Below are 21,820 nucleotides of genomic sequence, written 5' to 3'. Positions count from 1 at the left end.
AAAATATGATTGGTGTTTAATAGCTTACATTTCATGTGACCCACTGACAAGGAACAAAAAGGGTTAAATTGAATAGGTATGAGTGTGCACCACCTAGTCTAGTAGAATAATTTTACATTTATTTTGAGTAAATTGATCACATGACCCATAAGCTATTAAGAAAATTCAATCAATCAATCATCTTCCCCTTGTCCGCAGTCGGGTTTAAGGGTCAGCAGAGGCCCAGACTTCCCTCCCACCAGCTCCTCCAGGGGAATCCCAAGGCGTTCCCAGGCCAGCTGAGAGACATAGTCCATCCAGCGTGTCCTGGGTCTTCCTGTGGGCCTCCTCCTGGTAGGACGTGCCCAAAAGACCTCACTAGGGAGGCGCCAAGGAGGCATTCTAATCTGATGCCTGACCCACCTCAGCTGGCTCCTCTCAAAGTGAAAAATCAGCGGCTCTACTCTGAGTCCCTCCTGGATGACTGAGCTTCTCATCCCATCACTAAGGGAGAACCCAGACAACGTATGGAAAAAAATAATTTTGGCTGCTTGTGTTTGTGATTTTGTTCTTTCAGTCAAGACCCTTAAACCTATGTCATAGATGAAGGTAGGGACGTAGATCGACTGGCAAATAGAGACCTTCCTTTTTGATCCAGCTGTCTCTTCACCACGACAGACTGGTCCAGCGCCCACTTTACTGCAGACGTTGCGCCAATCCATCTATTGATCTCCTGTTCCATTTTCCCTCATTCTTGATGTTATGGATTCTGTATTTTCCTCCATCTCTTTTAGCCTCTTTCATCTGCCTCACATGCTGAAGCATACATAACCATGTTTATATGTGACTGCTGGCAGTCATATGTAAACAGACTGAAACTGATTAGAGTACAGTTTATGGAGGGTCCAGATTGCAGAGATGAATAAAAAGCTAAACTTGCTACAATCTTTGCCTCACTTGGCTTCTTGTCACTTGGCCCCAGAGCTGGACGATGAATGTAACCTAAGAAGCCTGATGTTCCATTTGGATGATATGTATGGATTGTGAAATTTGATTATCTTTTGGCATTAAAGCTTGTTTTTATATATAACCAAATCTCATTATTTCTCAATTTACAATGAGTGGTTCTGGTCGGGTCCTGAAACTGGTTAATGAACATGGGTGGTGAACAGAGACAGAAATGAATGAACTCCAACATTGAACAAGATGCTAAGATGCTTAAACTCCTCCACTTGGGTCAGGAAAATCTTACCTGACTTTTCAAGCTCAAGACCAGGGCTTTGGATCTGGAGGTACTGATCCTCCTCCCGGCCGCTTCACACTCGGCTACTACTACTACTACTACTACTACTACTACTACTACTACTACTGCTACTACTACTACTACTGCTCCAGTGAAGCTGTAGATCACGACATGATGAAGCCAGAAAGGCCACATCATCTGCCAAAAGCAGAGGCGTGATCCCAAGGCCACCAAAATGGATCCCTTCAAAACCCTGGTTGTGCAGAACGTGGCCTCGGACAGAAAACCCCCAAATAAAAAAAATCTAATCTAATTTTATTTATATATCACATTTCAACAAGGCATTTCAAAGAGCTTTACACCATAAAATTACAAAAATAAAAAGCTATAGAAACAGCCAACAACTGAAACATTAAATTTTCTCGCTGCATATCAGATTGTTAATTAATGTTCCATTAATTAACGCACGGCTCCCATCTCGAGTCATGCGATGAGATGAGACTATTTCTAGTTAGAACCTCTCAACCTCACACACCAGCTCAGGCTCCCACCAGAGAAGTGACTTTCCATGCCCAGTGATAAACGTCCATCAACAGGGTCAGAAAGCCAAGATCCCCTCCCTCGGCATTCTAAAATCTCACATTGCACCCAACCCTTTGGCCCATCCCACAGGCGGTGAGCCCATGGGAAGGTGAACCCACTTTGGACTGAGGCTGGCCAGACTCCATGTGTTTTGGCAAGCACCAGGTGCTTGCCAAAACACATGCTTGCCTAACCCTATAGAGACTAGTATAATTATTAAAAGTGATTTTGAGTCCATAGTCACTGACCTGGAACTATTGAAGAAAAACACTCATTTGACCAAAAATAATCTTAAAAATGAAAATGGCTAAAAATGGTTAACAAATGTTTGTGCCTCATCTATAGAGACTAGTATAATTATTTGAAAGTGATTTTTAGACGATAGGTCACATGACCTGGAAGCTATTGAAGAAAAACTCTCAATTTTGACCAAAAATAATCTTAAAAAATGAAAAATGGCTAAAAACAGAAAACAAATGTTTGTGCCTCATCTATAGAGACTAGTATAATTATTTGAAAGTGATTTTTAGTCGATAGTCACATGACCTGGAAGCTATTGAAGAAACTCTCAATTTTGACCAAAATAATCTTAAAAAATGAAAAATGGCTAAAAACAGAAAACAAATGTTTGTGCCTCATCTATAGAGACTAGTATATATTTAAAAGTGATTTTTAGTCAACAGGTCACATGACTTGGAAGCTATTGAAGAAAACCCTCAATTTTGACCAAAAAATTCCTAAAAAATGGAAAATAGCTAAAAATGGAAAACAAAAGTTTGTGCCTCATCTATAGAGACTAGATAATTATTGAAAGTGATTTTTAGTCGATAGGTCACATGACCTGGGAAGCTATTGAAGAAAAAACCTCAATTTTAGGTAAAAAATTCCTAAAAATGGAAAATGGCTAAAAATGGAAAACAAAAGTTTGTGCCTCATCTATAGAGACTAGTAATTATTTGAAGTGATTTTAGTCAACAGGTCACATGACTGGAAGCTATTGAAGAAAACCCTCATTTGACCAAAATAATCTTAAAAATGAAAAATGGCTAAAACAGAAAACAAATGTTTGTGCCTCATCTTAGAGACTAGTATATTATTTAAAAGTGATTTTTAGTCAATAGGTCACATGACCTGGAAGCTATTGAAGAAACATTCTATTATTTATATTAAAATAATTGAAATATTGTATGACTTTAGATTTATAGATGATATTGAGTTTCATGTAAAGCATGAAATAGCACTTACAATTAGTTATTTTCTTTACAATTCAAGGCATTTATTAACATTTCTTTGACAGGAAGGTTTGGTACGGTAATTTGTTGACAGTCCCTAAGTGAACCTTCGGGCGCTGCGACCGGGAGCTGTGGAGAACCGCCGGCCGACATTAGCGTTCATAAATCGGATCAACCGTCGTCTAAACGCCGCTACTCCCCGGAGCTCGAATATCGAATATCCAACTTGAAACTAACTTCACTGCGGTCACTTTTCGGGTCTTCTGTCCGCTCCGCAGCAGCAGGCTGCTGCTGGGCAGAACCCGGCGTTGCCTGTCCTGCTCTGTTTGGGCACATTTTGGCAATGTGCCCCTCCTGTCCACAGCCGAAACACTTCAGGTTAGACGAGGTCGCGAATAAAACGTAGTCGAAGTCGTCTACTTTTACCTGAAGCTTAAATTTAGTTCCTGTCTCGCCTGTTTAAAATCATAAATAAGTGTCTCCTATGGAGACAACCGTGCTTGAGCAGTGGGGACTTACAGCCGGACGGCACTTTTTTATCGGCGAGACCACTTTACCATGCCTCGACAGCTCTCTGACGAGGAACTCGTCGCTGATGAACGGGGGAACGTTAGACAAAGTTACTTTCGTTGATGGTAATGCCAGTGGCGATACCTGCAGAAAAGGCCGTTCGCAGTAACCCCCACCTCCACCAACCGTTGGGCCTGCTCGACTTCTCCACAAATATCACCACTGCCCCGCTCATCCGTGCCGCCGATTTTATGGCTCCGTGGCCTATCAAAGTCCCACTGCCAAGCACACTTCCTCCACGCTGCACGGAACACCGGCGCCCACCTTGACACCGTTTTTCGCGTCAGCGCGGAGAAAGGCCCCCACCTGCCACCACCATGGCGTCAGACGCCGGCCAAGCAGGCACGGCCTGACGGCCACACCCAAACCCGTGACAGAACAAACAAAACCTTTTACCGAAAACGTAACACCACTAACCCAATAAAATTAAACAATTACCATAAACACCGTGTAAAAAACAGTAGGAAAAAACACAAATATAGAAGATAAACACTCTCTCGCTCTTTCTCTCTCCTTCCGCTCTCCAAGCACCCTCCTCTCACGCGAAGAAGAAGAAGAAGAAGAAGAAGAAGAAGAAGAAGAAGAAGAAGAAGAATTGACCTGACAGACACAAACAACAGTTTATGTTAATAAAACTTACATTTTATTTTTAAGTAAGATTAAAAATCAAGTATTGAAAAAAGTATAATAAGAACAGAGTACAAAATTATAAAAACAGGACAAACTACCAAATTTAGACTGAATTACTAAATATTTCTTTGTTCGCCTCAAAGCTGTTAAACCCAACAGAGACGATATCAGCTGGTTTCTGTCTGTAACCCCCATAAACTACGCTGGTCTGTCGGTATGTTTAATGTGTTGTCGTCTTAGTTCTTAGGATGTCCTGTAGAGGGCACTAGACCCAAATTTCTCCTGCCTGTGTCGGCAAAGAAGAAGAGTAAGGCATAAGGGAGAAGAAAGAGAAATGGCAGACTATGCAGACTAAGCACGTTTCAGCAGAAGTAGAGACGTCACTAGTCACTACTGCTGCTGTTATACGGATGTAATTTGTAATTTTGAACTGGTTGATGTACATTCTGTTCCAGGATTTCTCTGTCGTTTTATTTTCAGCTGCTTATTTATGCAGAATGGCTACCTAGCCGGAGCTAATGTTGCTCAGTTTTTCTGAACAAGAAAAAAAACCCAACCGGAGTATATTGTGTCACTCTGTAAGTAGCATAATTCTGTGAAATTAGATGTTTTATGGTGAAGTGATGTATTAAGTAAGTTCTTATTACTGAGCGTTTTTTTGGTTATTTGAAATGAATGTTTTTGAATGAGAAGTAATTGAAAAAAATCAAGCCGATTTTCCATATACCTGCATGATCGGTTAACACTTTGCATGCAGGTTGGTTTTTTTAATGGCCGACATCTGAAGGAGCCCGTGGGGTTCCGGAAGCAGGAGGGCCCCGCCGCCATCTTTGTGACTCGGACTGAAAGCTTTCCAGAGGAGTCCCTCTCTGAATGTCAAAGTGAAAAAATTCAATGAAGCGCGGGTAAACGGCGGGAGTAACTATGACAACCGGAGTCATAGTTACTCCCGCCGACAAGCAAAATGTCCGGCTGGAGCTGGACATTTTGCTTGGACAACAGAAAAGCTTTTTGAACAAAAAGGGGGCCCCCAATACCTCGAATTAGTTTTTTATTCCACAAACTATTTGTTCAGGAACATTTTTTCCCAAAAAACTGACTATCTATGTGCACATTGACTGAATTGACCGACTGAACTGTATATTGACTGACTAACTGGAATATGTAAACTTTTTCTCTTGGAAAAAAAAGAAGCGGTTGTTGAAATGAGCTTCCTTAAGTTATAACTTAAGAAACCTACCCTTATTTTCTTCAATATTTTATTTTTATTTTTTTCTGAGGGTGGACAATTTAAGTTTGATTAATCTTCATGAAGGTAATTGGTGTTATGTGAATTATTATTCTTTTTTGTGGGGAAAGAAAAAATAAACTGGAGTTGCTGAATTTATTTGCTCATCATCCTCCTGTGTGATCCTAGAACAAAAGTAACTTTACCGCTGAGTTTATCGCTAATTAAACTAAGTAGTGGTTACATGTAATTTCACCTGAACTGAGCTGGTCTGCAGACAGGAAGTCACTCTTTAAGGTTGCTCATCCATGTGTTAGAAAACTGCAGCACAGTTTAAACTTCACCCCCAGATCTCCACCATCTGGCCTGTTTGTTTTGATTGTTTGCTGGAGAAACTTTAAATATATTATGTCTAATTATGTCTTCTTTACGCTGACGGATGCAGCGTCAAACAGAGAAGTGTGAGCAGAGCAGACTGGTGGAAGTGAGCATGTCCTCGTTCTGCTGGTTTGAACTGTGGCTCCGTTAAACTGGGGCCTCACACTGGAACATAGTGCAATCTGTGGGTGAATCTTCACACTCTCTGACTTTCAAACAGCACCATTTGGGAACTACCTGCAAACTCATCGCCGTCTTTACTATTGCAGGATGCACAGGAAGCGGCGGTGCAGAGTCCCTCCCCTGTTCTGAGTGGGGACAGCACCCTGCAGCCCACATCCAGGCCGGCTTGTTTTCTCGTGTTGCAGGTGTAGGTGTGTGTCTGTTTGTACGAGTGAGCATGTGATAAAGCAGGAGAAAGTTAGTGACATTTTCAGCGTCCAGAGAAACCTTTTCAAGTTGCCGTGGGGGGGGTGAGCAGAGGGGGGGCCCCATGGAGCACGAAACCAAAAACTGCAAAAATGGAAACAGACATGCTGCTCTCACTTCTGCTTTTTTTCCCAATCAGTCTCGTCCTCGTGTTCAGATTCCTCTTCAGCGCAGCTTCTGGTTTCTTTTGGAACAAACTGGTTCTGCAGAAATTACTGCATCAAATGTAGAAACTGGACAAATTGAGAACAAACTCCATGGAGTTCAGTACAACTTACAGTCACTCTGCATCGACTGTTACTTCTTTATTCCACTAACAAATGTACACACACCAGGAAACACACCAGACATGATTTGATGTCACACAGCAGGTCTGGTTCTGCTTTAAGGGCTTCAGCTGATGACATCACCAGGTTTAATGATTGAGCTTATTAGTAAGACTTATAGAGGGACACACTGAATTAGCTTAAAAATGTTAATAAAGAGAAAAAAAAACAAATTCAAATAACTTTGAATTGTGTCCCCGGTGTCCATCCTGTCCCAGTGACCCAAAACTTTTACATGTGTCCCTGTGTCAAATGATGATGTCATCAGCAGGAGACGCTGGAAGCTGAGGAGGAAAGCAGCTTTTTGATTCAGGTCTGTTGGACCAGGAGCATCTAAAGCTGCAGCCCTGAAAGGCGAACGCGACCCAAACCTGATGCCTTCACTCACCAACAAATAAAATCTGATTTGTGTCACTTCTGATTGCTTTCAAAGCGTCTGCAGTCTGAACATCATGCCGCATTTTACCCAACTTCTACGTCATTGACATCATACATTCTGGTGCAGAAAGAATTATGATGTTTTATATCTGCATGAAAAATATGGTTGAAAATGATTATAATGAAATTATGAAAGCCTGAGACGGTGAACGCATCACAACCTAGAACCAAACGCTGGAGTTTGGATACGAGATTCAAAGTAACTGAATCTACTTTTCAACTCCTGGGATTTGGGTTCAAAGTTCATGCGTTGTTTGATTGATTAAACAAATAAACACACCTTGTTGCCATGGTAATGCATCATAACTAGAGATGTGCCGATCAGGTTTTTTCTTGCTGATCACCGATACCGATCACATTATTATTTTTTATCATAAACACTGCCGGTTACATTATGTGGAAAAAGGAATCATGAATTCACCTTAATTTAGACAAAAACTTGTTTTTAATAACTTTTTCCAAGAAGAAAACTCAACAAAACAGGCATTGTGCAAATTGTACTGCTATCAATAATAATATCTTTAACAGACTGATAACATATGAAGACTCTGAAGAGGATAAATTATGCAAAGAGCCAAAATAAAACCTCTCAACATTGCCAAAAAATTCAAGAATAAAACTTAACATTCAAAGGCAAATACAGGATCCATTACAATAAACAATCCAGAGTTACTGAATGAAAACTTCCTGTTAGCATGTCGGCTAGCTGATTACTGCTAGTTCTGATTGGCTGTTTCTGACTGAGCACAGTAATTATGCAGAACAGGGAGGAGATCGATTATTTTTTAGAGATTATCTGCTTCATGTTAGGACAGCGAAAGTTTTAATACGTATGTAAAATGTATTTTTTAGGTTAGATGCTGCAGCTTTAAGCTGAGGTTCGGTGTGAGAGTCACTACCAGGTGGAGCAGAAGCCTCAATGCAGCCAAACTCCGTCAAGTATGTCATTGTTTTTATGTCGTATTAGCTTCGTTGTGTTGATGCATTTTGATGTGCTTCAATTTTTCACCGCAACACGTAAACTTCCCCATTCACTCAGTGCGTCATAGTTATAGTTCCACATCGCTTAGGATTTGTTGCTGCGCGTTTGCAGAGTGTGAAGGAAACAGGAGACCAGCTGCACAGGCAGGCTGAGAAATGAGATGCAGGTGATCGGTATCGGCAACAAGAGCCAATGATTACCGATCACCGATCATACACTTTTTCACGAAAATCGGCCGATTATGATCGGTGGCCGATCGATCGGCACACCTCTAATCATAAGTTATCCAATGTGAAAAACGGAGAGCAAAACTCCTTCCAAATGCACAGCATCAGAATAAAAACCCAAACAGAAACGATTCAACCAGAAAATGAACTAAAGTCTAGAAAAAAACTAACCAGAACCAACAAAGCAGAGCAGAAGAACAAACTAAACACAAAGGAACGAAGCTGGAAACATGGAGAATAGAACTGAGTACGGCAACACCTGCAGGACATAAACAGCCCAAAAGAAAATTAACACAAACAAAAAGTCAAACCCAAACAGACGGACTGAGCGATTTGACAGAAAACGGCTGTAGAAACCTGACATGGAGGCAAAACGCTACATGTGTGACATCACAACCGCTTTACGGTCAAAGTTCAGAAAAATCTTTAAACTTAAACTCATTCTATAGGAACATCAAAAGTCAACAGAAAATAATCTCATTTGTATAAATCTGAACTTTCTACAAACTGATTGAAGTCTGAACTGTTTTTCTTGAACCAGAAGGGGCAGGAAACATGAACAGATTGAATATTTTCTGCTCCTCTGCCCCATCACAGCTCATTTATATTCAAACGTGACTCATTAAATATTAATCCAGGGTGAAATCAAGTTCCTCAGGTTCCTCCCTGATATTTAATCTGCACTGTGGGTCAGTCTGAAAAGGCTTCACCCCCTGCAGCTTCATATCTGACACTGAATCAGCCACCAAACGCTGGCAGAGAGGAAGAATTTCCCTGTCATGTTTGTTTGTTGCTTGCTGACCTATAAACGTGGGAAATCTGAAAGCCGCCCTCAGCAAACATGTATGTGTCACTGAGGGACCGCACCACAGCCTGCTTTCCTCACCAACATCCCCTTTTTCCTTTCACTGCTGAACCTTTTGCTTCGGGTTTAGAAGAAAGTGTTTCAACCCGCTTCACACACACACACACACACAAACACGCGCTCCGCTGGACGAGGCTTGTAGGTTTCATAAATTGCACAAACGTGTCAAACCAGAGGTGCTTCTGAGTTTCAGTGATGAGTGGAGCCACCTACACCACAAGCAGCAGCCCTCCCCCCTCCACTCGTTCTGTTTAAACCGCAACTCTCCCTGCAACAACAAAAAAAACCTTCCATCTCCAGCTCACAGAGAAAAACCTGCGAGGCTGGATGTCTGTCAGAGAGGAGGCTCAGATGAGCGTGGACGCGGAGAGCGCAGGACGCAGGTGAGTCCACTCTCTCACCGACATTCCTGGGATCCATCCCAACGTTTTCCATTCAGCCGAACGCAGCCGCTGCGGTTCGGCTGCTTGCACTGAAATTCCTAAATTAATCCTTTGTTTCTGCGTTTAATCGTCTAATTTGATGTATTTTGGTGCAGATTTACTCATGTGCCACAAAAGATTATTGTTATTATGAGGTCATTTAGCTCCTCTTGGAAACTTTATGTCCAGTCATTAAGCTGAGTTATGAATCGATTCTGCTGTGGCTTCGGCTTTCTACGAATTTTAATGATATGCGTCTTATGATACAAAGAAATGGTCTTTATTCTGAGAATCCTGGTGTCTGAAATGAAAAGCTGCGACGCTAACGGGTCAGCGAGGTCATCCGCTGGATTCGGCAGCAGAAAACTGAACCTGGACATAAAAGATCTGAACATCAGCTTCAGTTTGCATGAATTTACTCACCATTAAATGAGTTTCAAACTATTTCAATAATTCCTTTGAGCTGCAGCAGCAGCATAAATCTCACAAAAACAACCTTAATCTCTAAATGCTTTTGGAAATAAAACATAAAACGGGATAAATCAAGAGCAGCTCCACAGTCATCAGATCTAAATACAAACTTTTGGAATCTGTGTAAAGACTTTAAATGATTCTTTTCCAGTGTCTGCCTAATGCATCAGTGACTTTTCTTTTTGTAGCCTCACCTAAAATTTTCTCCATGTAAACAATTCAAAACTATAAAAATCAAAATGCCTCACAGTTTCAAATCTCCATGTTTACTGACACTTCAGCCAGTCAGGAGCAAAAATAGCTGCAAAACCAGAAGTGTTTGTGAAAAACCCGTCAGGGGGATTGTTGTGGAAACAATAAAGAAGTCAGTGCTTCATGTTGTTGAGGGGCGGAGCTTAAACACCTGTCGCAGGTGGATCATATATGGAAAATCCTCCTGCTGTCACTTTAGCTGCTCCTGTAACGGTATAGTTAAAGCACAGAGAGACTGAAAGCCTGCTGGGTTTGGATCATTGTCCTGCTTAAAGATCCAGTTCTGACCCAGAGTCACTTCACTGACAGATTTCATGAGGTTCTGGCTCCTTCAGTGAGCTGAAACGAGGCTCCCAGGGCTTTTTGAGGCCCACAGCACCACACACCCTGCACCATGCTTCAGAGGGAACAGCCTCGTTCTTCTGCTTCACAACAGACACACGTGTTTGTGGGTGAAAGGTGAATCTTTTCTGCATCGCAAAGTTGCAGTGGAGTTTACAGAGCCGGACATGTCAGCTGCCAAACGGAGACTTTTCCTCTGCAGCACCTCCAACCATCCTGATCCAGCTTGGTTGCCATAGTTACGCCTTTGCATTTCAAATATTCCCTGTAGGGATCAATAGGAAGTGCTAAAGGGAAAGTATCAGGCCTCACATCCACACATCAAATGAAATGTGGAGGTTCAGGCAGGAGTCTGGTTTCCCAGAGCTGTTGAAGATCAACTCTTCTGTTTCCTTGGTTGTTCTCTTGTCTTCCCCATTTTGGAGAGTTTCTCAGAGAATTGAACATCACAAAGAAACGGGAAGTAAAGAAGTTTACGAAACGCTTCAGTTACATTTATCTTATGGGAATTGTTAGGAGTTTTGATAAGTGAAGCGTCTGTAAGAAAAAATAAGCAAAAAATCCCTACTAAAGTTAAATATAGTTAGGTATTTTTTATCTTGTTTTTTGGGGAGTTTTTGCTCCTGCAGATGAAAAGATTAATTCATTTTAAGGCTTTAAATCTGGAGACTTTGTCAAATAAGACGGATTTCATGAGAACGTCTGCATAACGGCGCCCCGATCCGCGGTTTTTGTTGCTGATAGAAACAATCTTTCTCCAGCTGAAAATGACCGACACGGGAAGGAGTGGACGGTTTTAGACCAGCGGTTCCCAACACAGGGAGACAGGGCTCCAATGTGGTCCATGAAGAGTAAAGAAATAGGTCATAGAAGGTAATCACATCGAAAAATGACAAATTAAAAACAAATCCAGCCATTGTGGACTCATATAATTGGGTTAATAACACTCCTCTGCACTCAAAATTTCCCACAACTTATCATAACACACTTTCGAAAAAGGTTTGCAGTCCGACTGAGAACCACTTCACACACGCTCCCTGGTCAGGGGCATTTCAACCAACTCAGGGAGTTTCACTTCGCGTCACCGCAGGTAGAAAATCTAGACCACCATCGTTTTCTCCCTCCGTGCGTCGACGACTGAAAACTCCCACTGAGGTAAAACCCCAGAGAAGCAGAACAGGTTTGGTCGCTATAGGCTTAAGGTACATTTACCCACAATGCACTGCAGGCTGTTCTATAAATGTCTTTCATGGTAATCACTGTGGGCGTTCAGCAGTCTTAGAGTCACAAACGTGTTGAGTTCAGGCTTTAATCCTCTGATGAAAGCAACCAGTAAGCATTTCCTTCTGTTTACATCAAATCTCTGACTTCTGCAGCATGATGGGAATTTGTTTAAAAGTTGTGCAGCTGATGCATCAGAGTCTCACATCACTGGAAAACATAAAACCTTACAAAGTGTTTCTGTCTACTTCCTAGTGCAAATGTCTTATCACACTTGAAAAAAGACAAAACTTTTCAGTTTTCAGCAAGACATAAGAGCTTTAAGTCAATAATTCCTTAACGCTGATGGGAAAATGATTGTCACTGAGCTGCCAGGGGAACTGGTGCTTTATTTTAACCAGTAATCAAGAATGATTGACAAAAACAAGCTTACAGAAAAGTTACCTGTAACTTAGTTTTGTCTTATTTAAAGTGTGATGAGATATTTGCACTGAAACTAGACAAAAACACTTCGTAAGGTTTTGTTCACATTCATGCGTCAAAATGGCCTAGTCAAAGTCTGGGCCTGTAGCTAGACTTGAAAACTGATGTTCAGAATCCAGTCTGTCTGAGTCTAAACTGCTTTGCACAGAAGAATGGGAGGACAGGTTTAGACTCCTCCAGCTTTATGATCTTGCTCCAAACTGTGTGAAAATCCAAACAAAGTACCGGTTGATGTCTAAGAAGGAATAAAACCTAAAGGAATAAATCCTGTGAAATGAAACAAGAAGAAAGAGAAACATGCCTGGTTTGTCACCAGGCTGGAGGTTCAATTTATAACGGCACATATTAATTTTCTATATTTGTGCTAGAGGTTTCCTCTAATGTCAGAAACGAACTGTTCAGACTGTACTCCTCCTCCTCCTCATCGCTGCCCACAGGATGATGCTGATCTGCATTCAGAGGTGGAAACTATGAGCTGAGAGTCATCACAGCTGGAAGAACTCGCTCCAGCGCCACCTCTGTGATGACAGTCTCCGTCTGATGCAGGTTTGTGTGTGTTTGACAGAATGGAGGGTCAGTGCCGGTCGTCTCAGAAGTACCTGCTGCTGCATGTGTGGTGCGGACTCCTCACCATGGCCCTGGTCATCATGGCCGCCTTTATCGCCTCCATCAAACCAAAATCTGAGCAAGTAAGTAACCCTGATCCACACATTTAACACTTTATGTTCAAAACTTTGACGCCTTGAAAATATCTGAACATAGATGCAAAGAAAAACCATGAAAACCATTTGCGGCTTGTTGCTAAATAGTATGGAATTCAATATATATATATATATATATATATATATATATATATATATATATATATATATATATATATATATATATATATATATAATTTAAAATTTAAAAACAGGTTGAAACAAATGTATTGCTCCTGATGAAAAAACTTGGTGTTCAGTGAGATAATCAAACATTAGATGACGTTTGAGTTCAGACGCCCTGTGAAGCATCCCAGTGTGACGCCTGCTGGTGATGTCAGCTAACAGCTAAAGAGCTAATCACCCGGTGTGACGCCTGCTGGTGATGTTAGCTAACAGCCAAAGAGCTAATCACCCGGTGTGACGCCTGCTGGTGATGTTAGCTAACAGCTAAAGAGCTAATCACCCGGTGTGACGCCTGCTGGTGATGTTAGCTAACAGCTAAAGAGCTAATCACCCGGTGTGACGCCTGCTGGTGATGTTAGCTAACAGCCAAAGAGCTAATCACCCGGTGTGACGCCTGCTGGTGATGTTAGCTAACAGCTAAAGAGCTAATCACCCGGTGTGACGCCTGCTGGTGATGTTAGCTAACAGCTAAAGAGCTAATCACCCGGTGTGACGCCTGCTGGTGATGTTAGCTAACAGCTAAAGAGCTAATCACCCGGTGTGACGCCTGCTGGTGATGTTAGCTAACAGCTAAAGAGCTAATCACCCGGTAAATATTCAACTTTAAACGGGCTTGCAGATGCTTTTTCTTCTTCAGTGGAGTCTTGCTCAGTGAGAATGCATGAAGGTTGAATGACATGTTTAATTGTCTTTCTCCTTTATTCTTGTAATTTTCTGACTTCATTCTTTAGTTTTTCCTAGTATAGCTCTAATATTCCATCTTCCAAATGGAAATGATTAAACCATCAAATAGATATTTATTGAAGAATTTTTACCACATTATTTTGGTTCTGATTCTGTTTCAGTGACTCTTACTGTGAGGAAACATTAAGTTACAACATTGGAATCACATGATCAAAACTTTACCCAGGAGACTTCATTTAGTTTGTCAAAATTTGCTTTAAATCAGTTGTTACCCACAATGCAGTGCGACCTTTCCTGTATTTCCCAAAGAAACAGGAAGTGACTCTGAGTAACTTTAAAAATAAAAATTAGCTTAAAGAAACTCTTCATTTATGTTTATCTGGGGAATTATTAAATGTTCCAACAAACGACATCTGAATAAAATTAATCATGTGATGATTTTCCACACGTTTGGCTCCAAATAGTATCTAGTAAAGAAGTATCTCTAATTATTTTTAATAATTTTTAAATTGATTAAAAAAAGCAGAAATTACTCCTTAAAGATATCATGGGGAAATAAAACACAATAATTTCTGTATTTTTGATCAGAAGCTTATCCTGAAAAAGTCTTTTAGATTCAGAATTATATTACTTTTCATCTTAAGTGCGTGTATCGAAACTGAAAAACATATTTTATTAGTTGTAGGTATTTATTTTTGGTCAGTTTGTCCAAATGTTGTTGTTAACATGCAATTTAGAGAAATGTTTAAGACATCTTGATAGACAATTATAACAGCTATATGGGGCAGAACAGCAGCATGGATTAGTTTTTATTCAGAAGTTTAATCCATCATTGACACAGAGTTTAACTTTCGCCTGTAGGTGGCAGCATTGTCAAAACTAACAGGCTGTCCTCGGGTTTCCAGAGGGTTCAGAAGCATCTTCACACTGTCTGTGACTCCGATGATCTTTATCCATCTCTGATTGGATTGAAGAAAAAGCTGATCAGAAAAGATTTGGTCTAAAAGTGTCTCAGAGGTGGAGATTTCATGAAAAAACCCCCCAAACCTCAAGAAATCCACCAGTAGAGCTAACAACAGATAGATAGATAGATAGATAGATAGATAGATAGATAGATAGATAGATAGATAGATAGATAGATAGATAGATAGATAGATAGATAGATAGATAGATAGATAGATAGATAGATAGATAGATAGATAGATAGATAGATAGATAGATAGATAGATAGATAGGGAAGTAAATTCGATGTAGGACAGAAGAGAAAGCAAATAATCAACATAAAACAGGAACTTCAACTCAAGAGAAAACCCACACCAACTCATCAGAGCATGAAATGACAACAGAAAGTCTTTTAAATCTTGTCAGTAATGTTTCTCCATAATCTCTGACGTTTGTCCCTCCAGCCCAGCGGCTCCCAGGAAAACTCTCCAGCAGGTAAGAGCCAGAAAGCCGGACCGTCTGCCAGGGTGAATCTGATCAACGCCACTAACTTTGTTTCATCTGATTTTCCTTTCAGCCAGCGCTCGCTTTTCCCCGGAGGGACTTGTTGGTATGTTGGATCATGTAACAAACCATAATGATTCACCAAACCGGTTCAGGAAGCTGAATTAGCTGCTCTTTGTTGCTTTTCAGGAAAGTCGTCTTCCTATATTGAACTGGAAACACGTAAGTTCACCTTCACTTCCTTCTAACATTCAAATGATCCCTTTCACTCTCAGAAGAAATGAATCCGTTTTATGAGTTTCTGAGCTTTTATTTAGGATTTTCTCCACATTGTCTGTTTTGTAATTGTGGCTCTTTAAAAACAGGTTGAACTTCTGATTTTTCATGCTGTGAACTCTTTAAAATAAGCAGCACAGAGTTTGCAGCAAACTGAATCCTGTTTATGTATTTATACAGAGACATTGCACAACATTTTATTAACCTTTCAAAGCACAACCTCATTAAAAAATGTTAATGTTAAATGTTAGAACATTTTATAACCAGAACATGTTCCAATCTGATTTTGCAACGACAACAGATATGATTTCAGGTAGTTTAGAAAGCAAACAGATTTAATTCATGTTCGCATATCTGAGTCCAAATCACCACAAACAATCAGATCATTGAGTCACATTTAGATTCAGTTTAATCCAGTCAGATTTACAGTTCAGGACAACAGCAGGCAGTGACTGATTGGCTGATTGATCTGGTATTTAGGGGGGAAAAGCTATGAAAACCTGATGTTTCTGTTCAAACAGGAAACAAGGGAAGTGACCACAATAGGTTTTAATTTAAAACAAATCATCCATCGATCCATTTTCTTGCACCCTTTTTCCCTCAGTGGGGTCAGTGGGGTTGCTGGTGTCCATCTCCAGCCAACGTTTCGGGCGAGAGGCGGGCTACACCCTGGACAGGTCGCCAGTCTGTCGCAGGGCAACACAGAGACACACAGGACACACAACCATGCACACACACACTCACACCTAGGGGCAATTTGGACAGGCCAATTAACCTGACAGTCATGTTTTTGGACTGTGGGAGGAAACCGGAGTACCCGGAGAAAACCCACCATGCACAGGGAGAACATGGAGACTCCATGCAGAAAGACCGGGGCCGGGAATCGAACCCTGAACCTTCTTGCTGCAAGGCAGCAGCTCTACCAACTGCGCCACTGTGCAGCCAAACAAATCAACATGTTTGAAACACACACACACACACACACACACACACACACACACACACACACACACACACACACACACACACACACACACACACACACACACACACACACACACACACACACAATTCAGGTGTGTGTAGCTGAGGATCATCTGTGAAGAAAAAGAGACAAATGGAGAATCCGGGTTTGGACTGAACCCTGTGGTTCACCACAGCGATCTGGAGCAGCTGAGTGAGATTCACACACATGAACGACTGGCTCTGATGCAACAAACCTCTAAATAACTTCCCAACTCAGCATGATGTTTTACTCAATTCCTTTTGTTTTCCACCCAACGCAGCTGATTTTACTCTGTGAGAGGGTGAAATAAATGACACCTGAACTCGGATGAACCTTCAGAGCCACATAAAGGCTGTTACAAAGTCGGCCTTTTATCACCTGAGGACACAAAAACCTCTTTGATCAAAGCATCAACTAAGATGTTAATGGGAAAAATATGAATGTAGGACTGAAGAATAAGTGTGACTTATTCAGGTCTTGTTCTGGTTCTGGTTCTGGTTCTGGTTCTGGTTCTGCTCCTGCTCTGCATCCCCAGAACGAGTTAGCAGTAACAAAACTTCAATAATTCAGATCTTGTTTAAATAAGTATTAAATATTCATGAGAATGAATAAATCAAAAAGGATATTTTAACTTTAAGAAAAATGTTATCATCATTAAATTACAAGGTAACACATAATCAGCCCTCCTCTGCTGAGGCCTTGACCTTTGACCTTACTTGTGTTGCTGAAAAGTGCGGCTGTGACGCCTACATGTTTGGTTACAAAACCTTCAAGCATGTTCTGGGAGAAGCGTAGTCATTCTGAGAACGCTACAACAAAACCCAGATCTGAAACCGCTCCGCTCTGTTACATAAACATGTAATTTGTTTCCACCTTCATTTCTGAATCCAGCAATCCTGAAACTGTACGATCTGGTATTTCTTTAAAGCAAAACCTTTATAAGAACATCTGAAGACAGCGAGTTTAATTTGAAAAGAGAGGAGCTGTTACAGTGAGTCCCCAGTCCCTGGTGAGTCTGCAGCGTTAGCTGCTGGGTGACGGAGGATCCAGCCTCGTCATGTTTCCAGTCGCCCGTGTCGGCTTCCTCCCACCATGCCGGCTCCTTCCTGTGAGAAGTGGCTTCCTTCAACCACAACAAACCTGAGCGGAGCTGTAATGACTTTAGGCATAATTATGAGCCACAGCAGCAAACATGAGTTTGATGTTTATCCCGTGCTGACAGAGAGGAGATTAGGCTCTAATTGGAGGCTCAGCTTCTTCAGGGTTTTATTTCTCGCAGCTCGTGATGAAACAGATCTGAAAAGCAGACACATGTTAGCAACTTAAACACATTTAATCTGTCATTTCCATATATCCTGTTTTCTCTCCACTCTGACTGGTTGGACGCCGTCGTCTCTGAGTGGGGGCTTCAGCCTGTGATCCTGGCTGAAACCAGGAAGACGAATCACCACAACGCATTAAAGAGCTGCTGCTGCTGCCCTCCTGACCCCTCAGGTCTTCTGGTTCTGCATCCCCAGAACCAGAACCAAACATGGAGAAGCAGCATTCAGCTTCTATGGAACACAAATCTGGAACAAACGTCCAGAAAACTGCAAAGCAGCAGAAACACTGAGTTCTGTTAAGACACCAGTAATCACTGGACCATTGACCAACATGTGAGGATTTTAATGATGGCAAAATGTAATTTCTGTTACTGGTTTCACAGTTGGTGACGTCATGATGTGTTTATGATGGTTTCACAATGTAAACCACTTTGAACTTCCTTGTTGCTGAAATGAGCTGTACAGATGAACTTGATTGACTGATAACAACTACCCATAATGCCCTCTGGCACCCGTCCTAGACCTGGTTCTAAAGCAGAAACATTTAACAAAGGTTTAAAAAACCCCAGTTAAAATTCTTTTGGATGTGTTTTGTTGCAGACTTTCGTGAAAACGTGTGGATGAAACACGTGGCCTGTGAGTCCTGCTCCCTCTGCCTCCATCAGGACTCCATCTACGTCAACAGCAGCAGGCACGAGAGGGCCCTCTTCTTCTTCTACGCCCAGGTGGTTTTCAGGAAGAACCTCACTCACAACCATGTGATGCTGATAAGAAATGCCACGGAATATCCAAAGAAGGACGAGAGGGTTTTGGTGACGGGCGAGTCGATGGCGGTCGGGTCGGTCTGGTTGGGGAAGATGGTGACTCTGACCGGAGGCGACAGCGTGAGGCTGAGCATCACAGGAGAATATAGCAGAACCGAGTCGTTCTGGGGAGCTTTCCAGCTCCATTAACGTCTGGATGGACCGCTGCAACTCATGAGCTGCCCAATCATTTGGTTTGATTTGTTTCCCCAAATCCATTTCTGAAGTATTTCCATTCCTCCTGTGGCCAACGTGGAACACTAACTCCATCAGATGCAGATTTTACTCCCAATCGTCGGATAACAGGCCCGTTTTCTCAGTCCTGCTGGTTTAGTGAAGGTCATCCTGAGTTTGAAGCCAGTAGAAAGTTTAAGTGAATGTAAACTGTGAACGGGCCATAAAAAACCTCCTTCACTCATATTTTGTAACTTCTCTGTGTGTTTTATAATTTATAATTAAATATTGTTTGTTTCGAAGCAAACCAGAAAGCTAATAAAATTTATTCTTATTATAACTCTCATTGTGTTTTCTTTTATTTTATCATTCTAGGTGTTATTGTGTTCACTTATTGTTTTTTATATATTTATGAACAATATGCGCTGCAGTCCTGTTCATTTAACTGGAGTCTGAATTATCCTTCGGTGTGAAATGATGACGGATCTTATTTTTGCATTAAATACGTTCTAAAGTTGTTTTTTTTACAGGAAATCCATTAATTTTCTGTAAACATGTTGAATATTAACTTCTACACCAAATTCTGACTGATGATGCTCCGGTTTTGTCTCCTGATGTGACGCTACACGGTTTTGTTGTCCGTCTTTTGGACTGAAAGAAATCCCATCATTTCATATTTTCATATTTTTACCCGTCAACTTTTAAAGTGAAAATAATACATTAGCGCTTTATTTTAATTCAGGTTAGTGAATATTCAACAAGTTGAAAGTAGAACCCACATCATGCCATTTTATCAGGATGAATGGTGAGAGGCAACAAAACCTTTATAAAAACGATGGAAGTAAAAGATCGCTCTGAAATTACGATCGATTCTCCTGCTGTGGCCTGAACGCATCAATCAATCAACGTCAATCAAACGTCTCCATCTGGAGGATGAATCCAGTCTCTACTGGAATTACCAACACCAGCCAAGGTTTGGAAATCAGGGAACATTTCTCCAGTTGAAGTGATCAGAAGCCGGAAAGACTCTCTGAACGAGACGTTTCCTGATCCTGCGAACCCAGCAGCAGAGGCTGAGACGCTCCAAGGCCTCCTGAGCACGACGTTTCACCGCGCCGCATGGAGTCAGGCCCAGGGAGACACTCAGACAGAAATATATATACATAAATCATTTTTTATTAATGTAGTTAGTTGTGCGATAGTCTCAGAGCATAAACCTGAAAATGTCCTGGCACATGCTCTGCTGTCTGAATTGTAACGGGTTAAAATGATGGAAGGTCATCAGAGGTCATCTGTTACCTTCAAAAAACAACCAAACACGGTCAAAGATGGAAAATGTTCAGTGGCTGCAGCCATCACTCCTGATCTGAAGCCGTTCCTTGTTAAAACCCTGTCCTCCTCATTGCTGCTTTTCTTTGGAGGTAATGATCGCCGACAATAATCAATGATTTTAACTCTAATCTGGATTCCTGCTTCACCTCCTCTGATGACGTCATCGCCCTCAGATGAAGATGAAACACGATTTTTTTTATCAAACAATGACGATGTGTTCTAGTGTGTTAAGTAAACTTTAGATAAACTTTTAACGTCTTAAGTGACCAGCTGCGATTTGACCACATGGTGGCGCCACTTCCCACCAAATTCATTGAAACAAAAGCCCACACGCTCTCCCGTAAACACAAACTAATCGTTTTGAAGTCATAGCCTAAGGAGACATTTACAAGTTACACGAACAATAAAGAAAGACGTGAGTGTAAATATTGCATATGCTGCCAGTAAATTCTCCAGTGATGTTTTGCGTCTGAAGGTGATAATGCAAACAGACATGGACTGAAACCTCAAAGGTATTTATTTACAAGATGCGTCAAGCAGCAGCTGCAAAACAGGAAGCCACACATTTGGTGCAGCATCTGTCAGCTTCCTCCAGCAGGTTCGACAGACGCAGCGAGCGGCTGGTCAACCTGCAGCTCGCTGCCTGCGCCTCGTCCCAGGCCTCTGCAGCTTGCTGCCTGCGCCTCGTCCCAGGCCTCTGCAGCTCGCTGCCTGCGACTCGTCCCAGGCCTCTGCCGCTCGCTGCCTGCGCCTCGTCCCAGGCCTCTGCCGCTCGCTGCCTGCGCCTCGTCCCAGGCCTCTGCCGCTCGCTGCCTGCGCCTCGTCCCAGGCCTCTGCCGCTCGCTGCCTGCGCCTCGTCTCAGGCCTCTGCCGCTCGCTGCCTGCGCCTCGTCCCAGGCCTCTGCAGCTCGCTGCCTGCGCCTCGTCCCAGGCCTCTGCCGCTCGCTGCCTGCGCCTCGTCTCAGGCCTCTGCCGCTCGCTGCCTGCGCCTCGTCCCAGGCCTCTGCCGCTCGCTGCCTGCGCCTCGTCCCAGGCCTCTGCAGCCGCTGCCTGCGCCTCGTCCCAGGCCTCTGCAGCTCGCTGCCTGCGCCTCGTCCCAGGCCTCTGCAGCTCGCTGCCTGCGCCTCGTCCCAGGCCTCTGCCGCTCGCTGCCTGCGCCTCGTCCCAGGCCTCTGCAGCTCGCTGCCTGCGCCTCGTCCCAGGCCTCTGCGCCTCGTCCCAGGCCTCTGCAGCTCGCTGCCTGCGCCTCGTCCCAGGCCTCTGCCGCTCGCTGCCTGCGCCTCGTCCCAGGCCTCTGCAGCTCGCTGCCTGCGCCTCGTCCCAGGCCTCTGCGCCTCGTCCCAGGCCTCTGCAGCTCGCTGCCTGCGCCTCGTCCCAGGCCTCTGCAGCCGCTGCCTGCGCCTCGTCCCAGGCCTCTGCAGCCGCTGCCTGCGCCTCGTCCCAGGCCTCTGCGCCTCGTCCCAGGCCTCTGCGCCTCGTCCCAGGCCTCTGCAGCCGCTGCCTGCGCCTCGTCCCAGGCCTCTGCAGCTCGCTGCCTGCGCCTCGTCCCAGGCCTCTGCAGCCGCTGCCTGCGCCTCGTCCCAGGCCTCT

General features: G+C 42.9%; 1 protein-coding gene across 1 annotated transcript; it reads left to right on the top strand.

Annotated features, from left to right (window-relative positions):
• Nucleotides 1–8,905: 8,905 nt before the first annotated feature.
• On the top strand, nucleotides 8,906–19,238 carry lta (lymphotoxin alpha (TNF superfamily, member 1)). Its single transcript, XM_008431039.2, has 6 exons — nucleotides 8,906–9,492; nucleotides 12,866–12,989; nucleotides 15,278–15,308; nucleotides 15,391–15,423; nucleotides 15,507–15,539; nucleotides 18,522–19,238. The coding sequence occupies exons 1-6, from the start codon at nucleotides 9,437–9,439 to the stop codon at nucleotides 18,872–18,874; spliced, it is 630 nt and encodes a 209-aa protein (XP_008429261.1). The 5' UTR covers nucleotides 8,906–9,436; the 3' UTR covers nucleotides 18,875–19,238.
• Nucleotides 19,239–21,820: the final 2,582 nt, after the last annotated feature.

Source organism: Poecilia reticulata, chromosome 16 (genome assembly GCF_904066995.2).
Source record: "Poecilia reticulata chromosome 16, P_reticulata-male-v2, whole genome shotgun sequence".
Lineage (NCBI taxonomy): Eukaryota > Metazoa > Chordata > Actinopteri > Cyprinodontiformes > Poeciliidae > Poecilia > Poecilia reticulata.
This window is presented reverse-complemented; position numbering and strand designations above follow the sequence as displayed.

Coding starts and splice junctions, on each gene's coding strand:
- lta (XM_008431039.2), top strand. CDS start 9,437: ATGTCTGTCAGAGAGGAGGCTCAGATGAGCGTGGACGCGGAGAGCGCA. Junction 12,990..15,277: donor TCAAACCAAAATCTGAGCAA/GTAAGTAACCCT, acceptor TTGTCCCTCCAG/CCCAGCGGCTCCCAGGAAAA. Junction 15,424..15,506: donor TTCCCCGGAGGGACTTGTTG/GTATGTTGGATC, acceptor GTTGCTTTTCAG/GAAAGTCGTCTTCCTATATT.